The sequence below is a fragment of the Nannospalax galili genome, unplaced genomic scaffold, assembly GCF_000622305.1.
Source record: "Nannospalax galili isolate Female #2095 unplaced genomic scaffold, S.galili_v1.0 scaffold530, whole genome shotgun sequence".
Classification (NCBI taxonomy): domain Eukaryota; kingdom Metazoa; phylum Chordata; class Mammalia; order Rodentia; family Spalacidae; genus Nannospalax; species Nannospalax galili.
The window spans coordinates 1284947-1301663 of NW_008328331.1; the positions used below are offsets into that span (position 1 = coordinate 1284947).

Below are 16717 nucleotides of genomic sequence, written 5' to 3' on the forward strand. Positions count from 1 at the left end.
CTGACCCAGCTTTGTCTTGGCTCCAGACTCTCCTGCATGGTGCTCTGATAAGTTGTCTTAACTTGGGAAATCTCTTCCTGGGAGACAAGTTCCTCCTCTGGCTGTACCAGCTCTGTCATAGGGACGGTCACATAATGCTAACTATGCCTCCGGGGAAACTCCAATTCCTTGGGAACCATTGTTTCCCTAGTCACAGCTGAAGGGAGCTAATAAGTGTCTCTAGAAATATCTTCACTTCTGCCAGGGATGGTTATAGGCAGAGGAATTGACATTCTGATTGGAGTTTTTCATTCCTTAAACACAGAAAAAAAGAAAGGCAGGAAGACTGGTTGAAATGTATCAGACATGTAAACTTCTGAAGTAAGAAGTCAAGGTCAAGACTCCCTTTCAGGAAGCAGACAGGAGGTCTGGGGTTTGGCACCTGTAGAATGCCATCCCTGAGGCCAGGCCCAGACTCAGTTCCAAGGCCCTGATAGGACACCAGTCTCCACAGTTACAGCTTCCCTGGGCCTCTTGTCTGGCCTATGGTACTAGCCCAGGTCCAGGGGGTTCCAAGTTGTGCTGGAGGTCACAACTATGTGACCAGCCCTTCCTCCTGAGTTTACCTGTTCCTGGGATGGAATCCGTGCCTGCTTGGCTTCTAAGTGGGGAGGAATCCACACAGGTGTAGGAAATTCCTGTGCTAGACACATGTGCCAGGGATATAGAGGCTTGGTAGGCTGTGTGAAGGAACAGACCACTTGGCTAGAAGGCATGGACTCCCTACTGGCAGCTTTGATCTATTCCATTTTAGTCAGTTTGGTTCACGAGGCCCAATCCTGGCTGAGGCACACATGTCAAGTCCTGGTACTGTTCTCTTGACAGTCACACTTGTGGTCCTCCTGCTGCTCTCTCCTCTCTGAAAGTTTCAGACCATTGCATATAACCATACATAGGGCATCAGCTAATCGCTCTTCATTTGGAATATGCAAAACCACATGACAGGCTGAGGAGCCCAGAGTGGGTGAAGCACTTGCCTTGCAAGCAGGAGGGCTTGAGTTCAAAAGCCTAGACTCCATGAAAAAATCAGGCGAGGCAATATGTATCTTCTTCCCTCCTCCCCCTCCTCTCTTCTTCCCCTCCTCCTTCTATTTCTTAAAAAAATACTTTTATTTTTTATTATTTTATGTGTATATGTATTGCCTGCATGCATGTAAGTGCACTCATGTGCATGCAATGCCCACAAAAGTCAAATGAGGGTATTGGATCCCCTGGAACTGGAGTTATGAATGGTTGTCAGCTGCCATGTGGGTGCTGGGAACCAAACCTGGGTTCTCTGCAAAAGCAGCTAGTGCTCAACTGTTGAGCCATCTTTCCAGTCCCCTCTTTTCTGTTTCCTACAGTCTTCTTGTCGAGCCAGCAGGAACACAGTGAGTGGCTACTTCCTGGCAGGCCGGGACATGGCATGGTGGCCGGTGAGTTCACCCTGCCTTCTCTCTCCTTTGTTCACAGAGCTGTCTGACCTAAAGGTCAGCTGCCATCTGCATCCTTGGGTCACGTGGGATTGATGTAGAGGGCTCCTACTCATCACTTTTCTCCCTACCTCTCCAGATTGGAGCCTCGCTCTTTGCAAGCAGTGAAGGCTCTGGCCTCTTCGTGGGACTGGCAGGTTCAGGTGCGGCTGGAGGCCTAGCTGTGGCAGGATTCGAGTGGAATGTGAGCCTCAGAAGATGGGTACCACCTGTGGGAGGGTCAGGGCAAAGGGTACAGCCACCCTGACTAGCCCATGGATGGGGCACCTCCCAGCAACGTGTGTCAGCCAGGGTCTTGGCAGACTGTGGGTCACATGGTTCCTGAGCAAGTTGGTTTGCAGATGTCCAAATGCTGGGCAACGTGACTGCAAAGGGCTGTTGGTTTTGACCTGCCCAGCTGTCCAAGGAGGCCCAGCAGGAAGGGGCACCCAGGCTTTCACAGTAAGGCAGGAGGATTGGGGCAACTTCTGTACTGCTAGTCCCTGTTGCATCCAGCTGTGTGCCTGGGCAGGGCTTCTGGGAGCTACCCTATAGCCCTCACCTACCTCTGTCCCCACAGGCCACATATGTGCTGCTGGCACTGGCATGGGTGTTCGTGCCCATCTACATCTCCTTGGAGGTAAGTCTCTTCCTGGGGCTGTGGCAGAGGTTGGACCCTAAGTTGGCAGGGGTGGGCAGGACCTCTGGGGCTTCATGTCACAGGCCTGGGTTTATCAATATCCCAATTAACATTCCCATCAGCCTTTCAGGCAGGTTCCCTTGGCCCTCACTTACATATGCAGTAGGTTGTCCTTCATGGTTGCCACTCCAAGCACCTGCTGCCACTTGGTGGCACACCTGGCCATACTACCTTTGACTCTCCTTTCCTCCAGCCTCAAACAGTCTGCAGTCACTGAGTCCCAGTGATTTTACTTCTCAGATGTCTGATGATGCCCCCTCTTCCCTTAAGAGCCAACAAGCCTTAGCTCCCACCATCGATCCTTGGAATTTGTCATAAAACCCCCCAGATGTTAGTTGGGCGTGGTGGTGCACGCCTGTGGTCCCAGCACTCGGGAGGCAGAGGCAGGCATATCTCTGTGAGTTCAAGGCCAGCCTGGACTACATAGTGAGTTCCAGGACAGCTGGGGCTACAGGGAGACCCTGCTTCAAAAAGACAACAAAACAGAACCAAACCAAACAAACCCAGATGTGTCTGCCATCTGCCTCTGCTAAGGTTCCTTCAATCTATCCCTCATCTCACCCTGAAGAGCCAGGCTCAGGCTGCTACAGCCTGCTCAACATCCCTAAGAGAAAGTGAAAAACAGTCTGGGATCCAAGGCTGGTGCAGGTCCTGGCTGTGTGCTGGAGAGTCTCTGGCTGCGGACCGTCCTCTGGGAACACTGAACCCTCATCCCCCGTGTCTCCTCAGATTGTCACCTTGCCTGAATACATTCAGAAGCGCTTTGGAGGGCAGCGCATACGCATGTACCTGTCTGTCCTGTCCCTGCTGCTGTCTGTCTTCACCAAGATATCGGTGAGCTGTGCCAGCCCCCTTTTGTCAGTACAGCATAGAAACTTCCAAGATGTGAGGGTAGACCTGGTAGCCTCTCATGTAGACTTGTGCACCAGCTAGGGAAACTAAGGGCTAGAGGACAGTGACTAGAAGTCTAGGACAGGGGCCGCTGAGCCCCTGGGCCACAGGTCTAGGCTGGGCAGAAAGGTAGGCGATGAGACCTGGGCTGCTCAGGGTGAGCCAGGACTTCCCATTAGAGGGCACCAAAGATCTGCATCTAAGTCTACCTAGGCCTCCCTCCTGCCTAGAATTTTCTCCTAGGACTTGGCCCGGAAGTATCAAGAGCAGATAACCACTCTAAATGCCAGAGTAGGAGGAGCTGAGGGCCTGTTTGCTGCAAGTCTCTGATTTTACAGATAAGGAAACTGAGGCCAGGGGAAGGGAGGACCTAGTCCCAAGCCTTGTGCTCTACAGCCTTGTGGTGGATCCAAAGCTTCCCTTCTCAGTGAAGTTCCTTGGTAGTATGGAGCCTTAATCAGCTGTAGCTTCTGAGAGAAGCCAGAGTCAGGGCTGTGTGAGTCAGTGGCCTCTGGGAGTCAGTCACTGAGCCTCCCAGCCTAGTCCCCCACCTCCTGTGGAAGCCACACAGCCTGCTCTCTCAGGATCTGGGAAGGTGGAAGCTGGCTAGTTCCTGGGACCTCAGCAGCATCACACTGTGGTCTCGTCTAGAAACTCCCAGAGAATCCTGGTTTTCTTCCTCTGGGAATTCCTTTCCAGTCTGAAGGGACCTGGCCTTATGTTTCGCTTTCCCTCTTTCACTCTTCCTCCCTCTCCCTGTTGTCTGAGGCCACCTAGAAAACAGCGAGACAGATTAAAGGCCTGCTCTGGTCCTAACTGCTGGGGACCACTCTACAGTGGGAGGTAATGGCTACACAGGATGGGCAAGTATGGGTTCAGAAGAAGAAGAGATGGAGCTGCACCCTCAGTGGAGAAAGGGATGTGATGGGGAATGATGGAGGGCAGTGTGGGATGCCAAGGAGAAAGGCAGGGTCTTCTTTGTATGAGGAATTTGGGGACTGCCAGGTCAGGAGGCCATGTCACCAAGGATACTGTCAGAGACCAGTAGGAAACTATGAAGAAAAGTTGGAAGGCTGGTCATGGGGGGTGGTGACACACTGGAGGGCATACTCTAGCATTCACAGAAGCAGAGCTTGGTGCCACATTTGGCTCTGAGACAAGTAGCCAGCTTCCAGTCCCCACCCTGGGGGGCTGCAGTGGGACAGGAGACTGGGGCCTCAGATTGTGAAAGGTCAAAGAGCCCCGGAGCCCGGAGTTGGTGGGTTGTCAGCAGCGAAGGACCAGGGTCAGGTTTGCAGCTCAGACTCACTGGAACCTCCCAGAAGCTGAACTGGGGAGGAAAGAAAGACAGGAGAGGACTAAGCCTGGATGGTTCCTTCCCCATCTAAGAACTTATTCTGGGAGAGGGGGTTCAAGTGGGTCAGTGGGTGGGACTCCCAGAAGAGTGAGGAAAGCACAGAACATGGGAAGTATCTTATAGACTAGCCCATCTGGAGGCTGGTGGGTCCTTGACCAAGGTTACAGTGATCAGGTCTAGGTCAGTTAATACCCTGGTCCCTGTCAGAACAAAGAACCACAACAGTCAGGACATGGCTTTCAGACTCTGCCTTGTGGGTGACTTGGAGTATCCAGCTGTAAATAGGGAGCACAGCTATGTCAAGACCAGCTTCAGCACCATGCCAGCTGCCTGGATGAGGGAGGCTGAGGGGAAGCGGGAGGAGTGCTAATTGCTGTGTTTGGTTTGGGAGAAGCTGGGCCCCACCCTGGCTCTTGGCTTTAGAGTGGAGCTATTGGAGTTGCGTTGGCCTAGAAAAGGAGTGTCAAGATGCCCCACCTGTCAGCACAGCCTGTCCTGGCTGAGGTCACTCAGCAGGAGCAGAGGTCTGCAGAAGACCCTCCATGTCAGGCGAGGAAAATCACAACCTGTGCTTAGAGCCAGGAGCCAGAGTAGAGCTCCATCACTGTGGGGTTCTAGGCCAGTCATTTAACCTCTGGAAAATAAAGAAACAAGGTGTGACCCCACATGCTCCTCAGAAAAAGCAAACCAACAAACCATGGCACATATACAGTCCCTGTCACCTCACTGACATCACCTCTCCCTCTTCCCTTGGAGTTACACACACTGCTTGGCAGCCATATTGGCCTCCATGCCCTTCCATGGACACACCAAGCCCATTCCTGTCTCACCTCTCTCAAGTCTCAGATCTCTTCTTCTTTCCCCATCCTAGCAGGTCCAGCTCTTTCCTTCTCTTTTTCTTCATACCCTTAGCATCTTCTGATATCATGAATTGACTTAGTCTATTGAGACAGATGTGGTGGCTCATCTCTATAATCCCAAGGCAGGAGGAGCATCATGAGTTCAAGGCCAGCCTGGGCTACAAAGTAAGATCCTGTCTCAATAAATTAAAAAGAAAGGGTACTGTGTGCTCCATTTTCTCTTTGCTGATGCACTCAGTGCTATTGGATGCCAGCACTGTCCTGAGGACAGAATGAGATGACAGCCAGGAACTGGCTCCTTTTTTTCTGTGGACTAGAGAGTAGGTACTTTGATCAGCCTTGGGGACCACACAGTCCCTGTCCCATCTCAGCCCCGCCAGCAGTGAACAATAGTGTCGTGAGATGGTACTGAGTTTGGCTCAGGCTTTGATGCCACTCCCTGATCTGGAGAAACTTGCCACTTACTGTGCACCCACCCTGTTCTTGGATGTAGGTGAGCAGCCCAGCCCCACAAGTACTTTCTATATGGACTCTGTGCAGAGTGCACTAGGATCATAAAGAGGAAGCAATTGTAGAAGCTGCAATAAACAGGACTTGCTCCTCTGCTCAGCTGATGTACGCACCTTCTTATTTTCCTTTCACAGACACGCACATATAGGATGCAGGCCTTGCCAGACAGGAAGGGGAAATGGGATGTGTATTTGGGAAGAGTCCTCAGTGGCACTGGGGGAGGTAGAGAACGTTAAAGGCAAGAAGCTCCTGTTCCGAGTTGTCCTGGCCCGTCTGAAAAGGGCCCCCACTTAAGATGGCCCTTACAGAAATGGTCATGGCCCTAGAAAGGAAACATGGGTGACCACTAGAGAGGTCACATAGATTCTGTGCTGCTTGTGCTGCTCCACGGAGGAAGGGACATAAGAAAGGTGGGCAAGGGTGGCAGAAAATGGGCACAGGCCTGGGCATGGAGCCCCAGCTGTTCCTAACCACCTTTGGCTCCTCCGATACAACCTAGAAGGCAAGTTTCAATCAAGAGATGGAGTGGTACTCCTTTGGTGACTGACTGCTTTAGTTCCGAGCTGTGTGAGCCCCACAGGTCAGTTGTAGCTGCCTCCTGTAGCTGTGGCCCTTCCTCATCCTCACTACTCCTGCCCTGTGATGTAGGGTAAGATGGTAAGAAGTGGGGCTCTCTGCTCTTAGCGCTGAACTCCTTGAAGTTTCCCAGTTCCTTCCTTGGGAGCTCAAAGGCCCAGGGTCCCGCAGCATAATGAGATGGCTTTATCTTCTTCCCGGGATTAAGCAGAGCAACACATCCACTGCTATGTCCCATGTTGGCTCTGATACCCACCTGCTAGGAGCTGTGAACATGAGAGAAGCCACTGGGTACCATGCTCAGGATGGTGCCTGGCATACCAACATGTATCCACTGTCAACACAAGCAACATGGAGAGGGCTTATGGGAGAAATGGCCATGGAGGACCAGCTGGGTATAAGGGAAGGAGCCCTTGGTGGAAAGCTTGGTAGATGTGGGGGTTGCAGGGAAGGAGTAGAGAGAGGGGAGGCCTATGGTGAATGAGCGTGGACCAGCTTCCTGGGGCAGGCAGGTGCTTGGTACTGTCCTTTTGGCTGTATCCCTGGTTTTCAAGTTCCTCCACTCTCTTGGCCTCAGGATCCTTGCCTGTGTCTCTGGAGTTAGCTTAGACTCAGTGGCTGCCACATGCTACCTAGGGAAGGAGGCACAAAAGACAAAAAGTCCCAGGAAGGGTCACTTGATTTTCTGGGCCTTCGCTGGAAAGTTGCTGGAAGTCAGTCTGTTCCACACCTGAGGCCCCATTCACAGAGAAGGATCATCATGGCCCAGGAGGTAAAGTGACTTGCTCAAAAGACACAAAGCTGGTATATTAGCAAGGGACAAGAACCCAGGTCCCCACAGCTTCTATTAATACAAAGTTGAAGCCTGCCTTCAGGGCAGCAGAAAAGAGTGAGGCTAGGGAGGAGGTGTCAGGCAGACCTCAGTGATACCTGTAGCTCTTTACTGGGCCTCCTCTGGGGCTGTGGACTTTTCCTACTGAATGGCTGGCAGGGCTCCAGCCCACACCTGTGTTCCCCATCAACTTTCCAATCCCTCTCAGAGCTGTTCCATCAGAAGGCAGAGAAGACAGAGAGGACAGAGGGTGAGGAGCAGAGCTCTGGGTCTAGATGGGGAACCTGGAAGATGAGAGACAGAGACCAGATGGTCCCAAGCTCAGGGGACTTGGAGCTGAGGCCTCAAGGCAGCACAGTGCAGGAAGTGAGTATGGTATGGCCAGAGCATTTGGGGTAGAGCTAGAAAGAGAAAGCCTAGAACAGGGGAGCTCTCTAGAAGTCTCCTATATCCCCTTCCATCCTTCCTTGCCTTGCCTGGCAAAGCCAGCCATGGATATATAGCAGGTATCAGTGTAGTCTTCCCTCAACTTGCCCAACAAGAAATGGCAGGTTTGGAAACAGTGTGAGAGGGTAGAGCCTGTTCTCCCAGCCCCTGTCACAAAGGCTGGGCTCTACCTGCTCAGGACCCACTGTCTGCCAGGACTATGACCTGTGAGGTCCATTCCCACATGGAGGAGCCTCCTGGTGAGTTCCTCTTGTCATAGTGCCCTATGGAACTGAGGGGACAGGGCTCTACCTTTAATATCCCATGGACAGGGGGCAAATTCAATGACAACGTGGCTATGTGGTGGGCACTGACCACTTTGGATTTTATTAACAGTAACATCCCCCATACATCTGAAGATGACACACAGCTGTTCACAGCCAGTCCTTTCTCCCACCCTCACAACAGTCCCAGCTGCAGGCAAGTGATAAGCAGCTGCGGGTCTCTACACCTCACCCCTGGGGCACTCTTGCCCAGAGTCCCTAACCTGGGTCACAAAGCCTATAAATATAGCCCCCAGACTCTTGAGCCCCAGGCCTCACTGTAATGTCTGACTTTGCCTGACAATTCTGCCTTCCACAGATCGACCTATATGCAGGAGCCCTGTTTGTACACATCTGCCTGGGCTGGAACTTCTACCTATCTACCATCCTCACCCTCACCATCACTGCCCTGTACACCATCGCAGGTATGGTGCCTAAGACCCCCAGGAACAGGGATCCAGGGGCCCACCTCCTCCAACAGCTCAGGGAGCCCCTGAGAGTGGCCAATTCACAGCTGGTCAGATGGGAGTTTGGGGGCCTAGCTCTAGTCACCTAGATGCTTCGGTACACAGCTCATTCATCTCCAAGAACAGCAGCTCCACCAGCAGTTCTGGCCATGCTGAACTCCTCTTCCCTCAAGGATGGGACACTTACTCCAGCACCCCTGTTCCTGACAGGGGGCCTGGCCACTGTGATACACACGGATGCCCTGCAGACGGTCATCATGGTGGTGGGTGCTGTCATTCTGGCAGTCAAAGGTGAGGACTCAGGGGATCGGGCTGGGTAAGGGTGGCACCCCTACACAACTGCAGAGCTCTTAAGGTGAAACCACAGGTCACCTGTCCCCCTTGCTGGCCCTTGAAGGATGATGAGCTCTGCCTTCTCCTGCCCACAAGTGTGCAGTGGTGAAGCAATGACACAAGCTCACAGGACTGCCCTCCCTTAGGGCTACGGGGGTGTGGCTGCAGACAGCTGTGCAGACACACAATTAGGAGACCACAAAACTGCTGGGGTGTTTCCTACAGTGCTTAAAATCATGTACAGAGCACTGGGAGGTGATGTTGTCTCCTGCCAGACAAAGGCCTGTGGGGAGGGAGGTGAGCTGGATGGAGCAACATTAGTCTAGAAACAAACAAGGAAGTTATACTGCTGCCTCAGGAGGGAAAGGAGGAGGGAGGGAGGAGAGATGGAGTGGGCATCATTAAAGGTGAAGCCTAGGCTCAGAGTCTGAGACCCTATGACAGAGGTTACCCTTATGTACCCTTCCAAAGATTCCTGGTGGGAACAGACCTTGGTCTCAGCTCCAAGCTCTGTATTCTGCTGGGAAAGGGGAACTGGGCAGTATCTAAGGCTATACCCAGTGGTGCCTCTTTGGAGCAGCAGCCCATTTGTAGGACCTACTGTAGGTAAGACAGTCATGCACAGGCTGTATGGGAGGGCACCAACTACAGACACAGCAAAACCACAGGTAGGCCAGGGCTTGGCCTGCACCACCCAATGCTGAGGTAGACAGGACGTGCTTTGAACTCAAAGGAAAGACCCCTGTACCTGAACCCTAACCCGCACAGCTGACCCTGTGTCCTGGAGGGGCCTTCGCCTCCCTTCCTTGTGTCTTAGATGGATGGGCCCACACCACCAGGAGCCTGTCAGCTCTAGTGAAGCCACGGCCTTCGGAAGGTCACAGCTTCAATACTAGATGACATAAATGCTGAGAACCACTTCTGCATCCTTGAAGTGCCAGTCCAAAGGCAGAGAGCCCCAGGCCAGCAGGTTCCTTGAGACTAGCCATGGCTCCTACCTGCCAAGAGGAGGTGCCCATGTGCAAAATGCTCATTTAATAGTCATATTAAATACAAATAAAATAATTATTCTATTTCACCTTAAAAAACAAACAAACAAACAAACCTCAGCCCTTCCTAGAATGGGCAAGGCAAGGACTCTAGTTTGACACATGAAGAAGTTACCTATAAGATGAGGGCAGGGGGAGCCAGAGTCAGGACCACCCAACACCAACCTCTCCCAATCCTTCCCAACTCTCCAGCTTTCAATCAGATTGGCGGTTATGGGCAGCTGGAGGCTGCTTATGCCCAGGCCATCCCCTCCAGGACCATCCCCAACACCACCTGCCACTTGCCACGAACAGATGCCATGCACATGTTCCGGGACCCCTCCACAGGGGACCTCCCATGGACTGGGATGACCTTCGGCCTGACCATCATGGCTACCTGGTATTGGTGCACTGACCAGGTAAGCACCAATGTCGCCCACCCACCCCACCTGCTGCCATCCAGGGCTGGGCTGGGGTGCAGCTGGGTTGCTAGGGTTCCTTGTGGTCCCGGGCCCTGCGCTTAGAGTCAGAAGGGGCCCACTGGCTGCCACTAGCCTTGGCCTTTAGGTGCTTCGACTGGGACAGTTTGGAGTATGGGATTCCAAAAGGACTCGGATGTTCCTCAGGGGTCCTGAGCTCTGCTCGGAGGCGAGTGTTACGAACTGGCCTTGGGCTTGCAGGATCAGGCAGCATTCGGGGTGTCAGGCTGCCCTTGGGCTGCCAGTGCTGGGGGCCTGCTGTGGCCAGGCTTGCTTTCTTGGAAGAGTTCTGGCCACCATCTGCAGCGGAGCGGTAATGGGGAGGCCCTGTGGTCCTGGAGGAGGTGCCCCTGTGACGGTAGAACTGCTGGCCCTGGAGAAAAAAAGCAGAGTGAGAAGCTCCTGAGGGCCTGACAGGGAGGACTGATGCCCCTCACATAGGACTCTTGCTGCACAAGCCAGACACAGCCTAGTTTGCCTCTGGCTCTGCTGCTCACCAGTGGGTAGCACCTGTTTCCACATCTATAATGCGGAATGATTCTGCCCTTTGTGGTTATAAGGCAGGTTCCTTCTACCTTTCCTGACCACCCCATCCTATTCATCTGTAAAAGGGGCTGGATGTCAATGGAAGAACCAGAGGGGGCTGTTGGCAGCAACATCTCCACTTAAGCTTAGACTTCTGATGAGGACTGGGGGAATTCTCCTACCTCCCAATTGTGAACCCTCCAGATGACCTCAGACAAGCCAAATCACTTGTCTGGGCAGAGGGGTCGATGCCTGCTAGACCTACCCTGAAGGCTGTAGGCAGTCCTGGGGAGAGCCGTAATAGGCACAGGTCCATTGATCACTGGTGCCTAGAGCCCCTGTCACTTGGGGCCCACCACAGGAAGAGTCAACCTGCTGGACATAGCCAGGTGTTGGTGAGGACTGTGACATGTCTTATATGCCTGCCTCCCTGTGAACTAGGCAGGGCTAGCTCCACTCACAGGTTGAATAACAAGGCCCAGAGACAGACCTGATATGCACACAACTGGAGAAATGTTCCTCAAGCAGAAGGGGCTCTGCTGGTAGTCACATAAACACCTGCCCTGGGTTCCAAAGTGGGAACCTACACAGCATACAGGCTGGGAGGTATCAGAGGCACAGGGAAACAGCCTCCATTTCACCCCTCTAACCTACTGATTTAGAGGAGAGCAAGGCCCAGAAAGGGTCACACAGGAAGGGTCCCTGTTGATCCCAGATGGTTATGGAATCAGCCCTGCCTCCCTGGCTTTACCTTAGGCTGGATCTGCTAGAGGTTGCCAGGCCTTGGTACCAACACTGAACCCTGGTCCTCAGATAGTCCTCACTGGCTCACAGGGTCTGATGCTCTCCATGCTGTGTGTTGAGCCACACATGCTTTTTGTTTTCTTAAGAACTTCATGCTTTTCCCTAGCTGCAGTCTCATCCACAGTGAGTAGGTGATCATTTTGTCATCAAATAGAAAGCCAAAAGCCAAAGGCAGGCTGGGCATGGTGGTGCACACCTTTAATTCCAGCCCTCAAGAGGCAGAGGCAGGCAGATCTCTCAGTTTGAGACCTGCCAGCCAGGACTACACAGTGAGACCCTGTTTCAAATCAAACAATGAGAAATCAATAGTGCCAGGCGTGGTGGCTGCTTCAAGAGTTACTTTTTGTGAAGCAAGGATGGAACATGCTGGACCAGCACTATACACTGAGTTATACTCCTAATCCCCCCCCCCTTTTTTTTTATTATTAAGAGTCAGGTGTGGTGGCTTATGCCTGAAATCACAGCAGAAGCACTACTGGGAGTTCAAGGCCAACATAAGCTAAATAGTTAAGTTCCAGGCCAGGCTGGGTTTTAAGTGAGACCCTACCTTTAAAAAAATTTTTTTTTAAAAACTGGAAAAGAAAAAAAACCTTTCATCCTAGTAGCAAAATTAAGTATCAGAGCTGGGGAGGGATCTTAGATGCCACCTGTTTATATCCCTAAATTCCTCACATCTGGAACCTAAAGACATCAGGATTTACTCAAGGTCTTTCAGAAAATCTGGTGTGACCATCGCTGCTGAGCTGCAAGCTTCCCTAAGGCTTAGGCTTAGAGCTCTGCCTGGGATGTTAAGTAGTGCCAGCGTTTGCTCACAATATATGTGTGAAGGTGCTAGCTGCCTTGCTGAGGGTCCAGGAGATGGGAGTTCCAGGAAGCAGATACACCTGAGCTGCCTTCACAATGCCAGGGACCTATGCTTCCCTGTTGAATGAACAGGGAGATGGCTTCCCTAGGACAAGTGTAGCCATGTGAGCCCTCCTGTGGAATGCCAGCTGTGCTGGCACTCTGGCTGGTCATCTCAGGCAGGTCAGGGTATAGTAAGAACACATGCTGCTTTGGATGTTGAGGCAGGTATCCCTGAGGCTGGGCCTCATGCTTTCTCTCCCCATACCCCCAGGTCATTGTGCAACGATCCCTGTCTGCCCGGAACCTGAACCATGCCAAGGCAGGCTCCATCCTCGCCAGCTACCTCAAGATGTTGCCCATGGGCCTAATGATCATGCCAGGCATGATCAGCCGAGTGCTGTTCCCAGGTAGGATGGGCTCTGGGCAACACCTGCATCAACAGGTGCATCAAGGCTCCAAGGCTTTGGCCTATAAACATCACTACAAGGTGACAAAGGAGAGGTCTGGTCATGCTCTTCATGGAAGAGGAAGGGAACTACCCTTAGGACTCCAAAGGGATCTACAAGGAGATGGCTTAGCATAAAGTCCAGTCAAGGACTGATGACAGTTTGTAGCCTTGAGAGTGTACAGGAATATTTATGTGCCCCACTGTTTATTACCTTGTCTGCAAACTAGGGACTGTACCTTTCACCTAGTAGGGAGCATCAGACCTTGTACTGTGCGTATGTGGAGCCTGGGGGTATGGGAATCTGTATTTCTTTAAATTACTTTTGGGGGGACTCTGGGACAGAGAGCCCCCAGCATGGAAATGGCCAGCCACATGGCCCTACAAGGTTCTGTTTCCACATTCATCATCTCCGTCGGTACCAGGGGAAGCCATGAGAACCAGGGACACTATAGTTCAGGAAACTGCAGTTCTGGGCTCCTTGGATGACCACAGGAGACCTGGGGATAAGGCACCAGACCCACCTGAGCCTGCCTGTTCACATGGCGTTGTGCCTGTTTCCTTGATGCATCTGCCTCTTCTCTGCCCTGACCCTGGGCCCACAGGGGGCCACCAAAGGTTCCTCGGGTTATGTGAGGGGCACTCAGCTGTAGGTGGGGTGAGTGGCCTGGCCCATTGGCCATCTGCTCTGAGTGGCGTCTCTGGAGAGGTGCTGACCGCTCTTTCACCTCAAAGTACTCATCTGATACGGATGAAGCCACTGAGGGTCGCCGGTGGCCAGGGCCAGAGCTGCCTGAAAGGCTGTCCTGGTCACTAAGGGTCACGTAGTCATCATCATCTTCCTCCTCCTCCTCCCCATCAAGCCCATTGGGGAGTCCTACCCCTGGGCCATCAGGGTTGTCCTCGGTCAAAGATAGCTGCTGTTGGAGCGGGGCCTGGTTTGGGCCTGTTGTCCTGGATAGCCTGGGGTCTGTCCCATTTGGCGGTGCCTCCTTTTCTGGGGTACCCAGGGCCCAGTCAGTATCACTGCCATCCTGGGCAAGTAGGTTTGCCACAGGGACTGTCCGGGGCTTTGGCACAGGGGGCTGTGGCTTGAAGTCCCCCTGGGAGAGGCCATTCTCTGCTGGGACCCCATTCTGGGAGTCCCTGGGTGCTGGGGGAGGATGGGGCTCTGGGGAGGGGCGTGGTCCCTGGCTCTGCTTCCACAGCTGGTGCTGGGTGCTGGCATGGGCTGTGTCACGGATTTTGATGCGGTTCATCTGATTGGGCTGAGGGTTCCAGATGTTGGGATCAATGATGTTGATATAGCCCAAGATATCACTGCCAGGCTCTGGGTCCGGTTCCACCCATGTGGGCAAGTATTCAAACATGTTGGCCCTCTCCAGGTTCAGCAGCCCTGGGTGGACAGGTGGCAGCAGCTCAGGGAGGTCCCCTGGGCGCTCAGCTAGTGTAGGGCCCCGCAGCCCTGGGGGCCTTGCACCTTCCTGCTTCTCAGAAGATGTCTTAGCAATCTCATCCACACTCTTGGCCTTGACCAGTGCATATTTGGGATTGACAAGCTTCTTGGCCACAGTGCCTGTAGGAGCCAGGGGCACCACAGAGGGCAGCACAATGGGCTCCGGCTCCGGCTCCTTCTCCATGGGAATGTCCTTGAGGCTGACGCCCTGGGACATGAGGTATAGCTCCTGGAACTGCCGGTCGAACATCTCCACCACCTGACCAGACAGCACGGAGATCACATTTCGGTCTGTCCTTGCAGCTGACCATGTGAAGCTGCAACACAGAGGCAGGGTACTACAGGTCAGGCACAGGGCACTTTCATCTCCCTTAGGTCTTAGTGCCCTTGATCTAGCAAGTGTCCCTGGCCCCTGCTACAGGGGGATCCACAGGGTGCCCTCTGAGGTTCATCAGATTGGCCATAGGGCCCTTAAACGAAAACAGACTAGGTGGCACTGGACAAGACACAGCTGAAAGCATCAAACATGGGTCTGAGAGCCTGTGTCCACCTCCTCCCCAGTACACCCCTTGGACTTTCCTGGAAGGTAGCATGAGAAACCCTGCTGCAGCCTTGGGTACCAGATACCACCCGGCACAGTAGCCTTCACTGATGTCTTTGCTTCCATCAACCCCTGAGTGACAGTGGCATCTCTGCTCTGCCACATGATCATGCAGAGCTGGCTCTTGACCTAAAGATAGCTCTCAGAGTGACCTCCAAGAGGATCTGGGCAGATGCACTTTGACCTACCTGGCCCACCCTACTCCTGGGTGAGTAACAGTGTGGGCTGGAACATTAGTCTGCTCGGAAAGAAGGCTTCACCTGCCTGCCTCCAGAGACAGTGGGCGGGCCCAGCCCTGCACACAGCTCAGCAGTTTGGGAAGCAATGAACTGGAATAACCAGCGGAATAACCAGCCTGTCACATGCAGGGATTAAGGGCAGAGACCAGCTGGGAACCAGAGGCAACTCCTCTCCAAGCCCCTGAGGATAATCACCTGTAGGAACCGCACACAGCCCGATCTCCATCCACGAACATGAACTTCTGGGCCAGGGCACCCTTGAACTTGGTGGCTGACCGAGTGAAGAACTCAGTTCCCCCACTGCTGCATACCCTGAGATTCTGTTGGGAAACAGAAAGGCAGAATTAAACAGCTACAGGGAGTCAGACTGCCCAGAGCTTGAGGACAGTTTTGGGGGAATGAGAATGGAGAATGAGGTGTGAAGAAGGGCAATGGACGCGGGACTGTGGGACCAGGCAAGGGGGGGGGTGGCTGTGTGGCGACTGTTGCTAAAGACTGTGGGCCAGGATGGCCTCAGCTTGTCCCCAAGAGCATCCACAGAGCAGCATGAGGCAAGGTGAGATCTACATGACTAGGTCAGTTTGGGAAATGCTGTTGTCTGGGCTGTTGTAAGGACTTGAGTGGGAGGGTGACGTTTAGAAAAGTCCATAAACAGCTGGGAGGGGGGAGAAGGGAATAGAAGCAGGAAGCAGCCATTTAAGCAACCTGTCTTGTACTCTGACAGATCCGGAGCCTTCCAGGATGAATGACCACTGGCCTCTCCACACTCCTGACACTCCCCATGTCACTGTCCTTGTTCTAGGTTCCCTGAAGGCATTGAGGGAAAACTCGTATTTCTCTGAGGCTAGGACACAGTCTGTCTCCAGGACTGGTTCCATAAATGGCTGGCTTCAGTTCCTCCCTCTACATGGTCTGATTTAGGAGCTAGCTCAGCTGATTGAGGAAGGCCCTCAGAGCCCATGGGAGCCCACAGAGGCCTAGAGAGAAAAGAGGCCACTGGCTAAAGAGCAGAGTAGGGCCACAACTGTTGCCTTTTCCCGGGTCCTAGCCACATAAGGGGCCTCTATTCCCAGTGTGGGGTCCCAAAATCATCTAGGGTCTTGGTACTATAGGGCCCAATGCTGGGCATAGTGCACCCAGGAGGGCAAGTCAAACTTCACTGAAATCTAGGGTTCAGGGGGACTATTAAAATAGAACCTCATATGGGCAGGGGGTCTAGGGTCTATCTGGCTCAGGCCTCACCAGGGATCCTGAGTGCCCTGATTCAGAAAGCCTGTAGCTAGGCTGGAAGTTCTGACACCTGCCCTGGGAAGGAATTCCCACAAGAGCCTCTGGCCTGGTTAACTTACTTGCTTCCTGTAATGGGAGTCTCACTCCCCACAAGAACTCTGTGGTTCAGACACTAGGTGGTGACTTTGCTGTGACTTGCCCATCTGTTTCCGTACCCACTCAGTAGCTCCAAGCTTATTAACTGCCCACATGTTCATTTTTTTCACTGACCCCCGCTGAGCCCCCCCCCCCCCCCGGGG

At 53.2% G+C, this 16717-nt stretch overlaps 2 protein-coding genes across 6 annotated transcripts in view; one reads left to right on the forward strand and one right to left on the reverse strand.

Annotated features, from left to right (window-relative positions):
• Nucleotides 1–16717, forward strand: part of Slc5a10 (solute carrier family 5 member 10) — a 50665-nt gene that overhangs the window by 6565 nt on the left and 27383 nt on the right. For 2 of the 4 annotated variants that reach the window (XM_008826055.3, XM_008826183.3), the window contains exons 1-8: nucleotides 1425–1454; nucleotides 1591–1695; nucleotides 2071–2130; nucleotides 2920–3024; nucleotides 8285–8390; nucleotides 8643–8723; nucleotides 10007–10212; nucleotides 12719–12854. In XM_008826055.3, coding sequence (XP_008824277.1) covers nucleotides 1440–1454; nucleotides 1591–1695; nucleotides 2071–2130; nucleotides 2920–3024; nucleotides 8285–8390; nucleotides 8643–8723; nucleotides 10007–10212; nucleotides 12719–12854 — 814 coding nt within the window. In that variant the 5' untranslated portion in view covers nucleotides 1425–1439. Of the gene's footprint in view, nucleotides 1–1382; nucleotides 1455–1590; nucleotides 1696–2070; nucleotides 2131–2919; nucleotides 3025–8284; nucleotides 8391–8642; nucleotides 8724–10006; nucleotides 10213–12718; nucleotides 12855–16717 lie in introns of those variants that run through there. The other 2 variants (XM_008825985.3, XM_008826123.3) reach the window with 2 other exon arrangements.
• Fam83g (family with sequence similarity 83 member G) overlaps nucleotides 8007–16717 on the reverse strand; it is a 26271-nt gene continuing 17560 nt past the window's right edge. For both annotated transcript variants that reach the window (XM_029558125.1, XM_008825877.2), the window contains exons 4-6: nucleotides 15384–15508; nucleotides 13417–14665; nucleotides 8007–10645 (exon numbers count right to left, since the gene is read on the reverse strand). In XM_029558125.1, the coding sequence (XP_029413985.1) occupies nucleotides 10283–10645; nucleotides 13417–14665; nucleotides 15384–15508 (1737 nt within the window). In that variant the 3' untranslated portion in view covers nucleotides 8007–10282. The remainder of the gene's footprint in view (nucleotides 10646–13416; nucleotides 14666–15383; nucleotides 15509–16717) is intronic.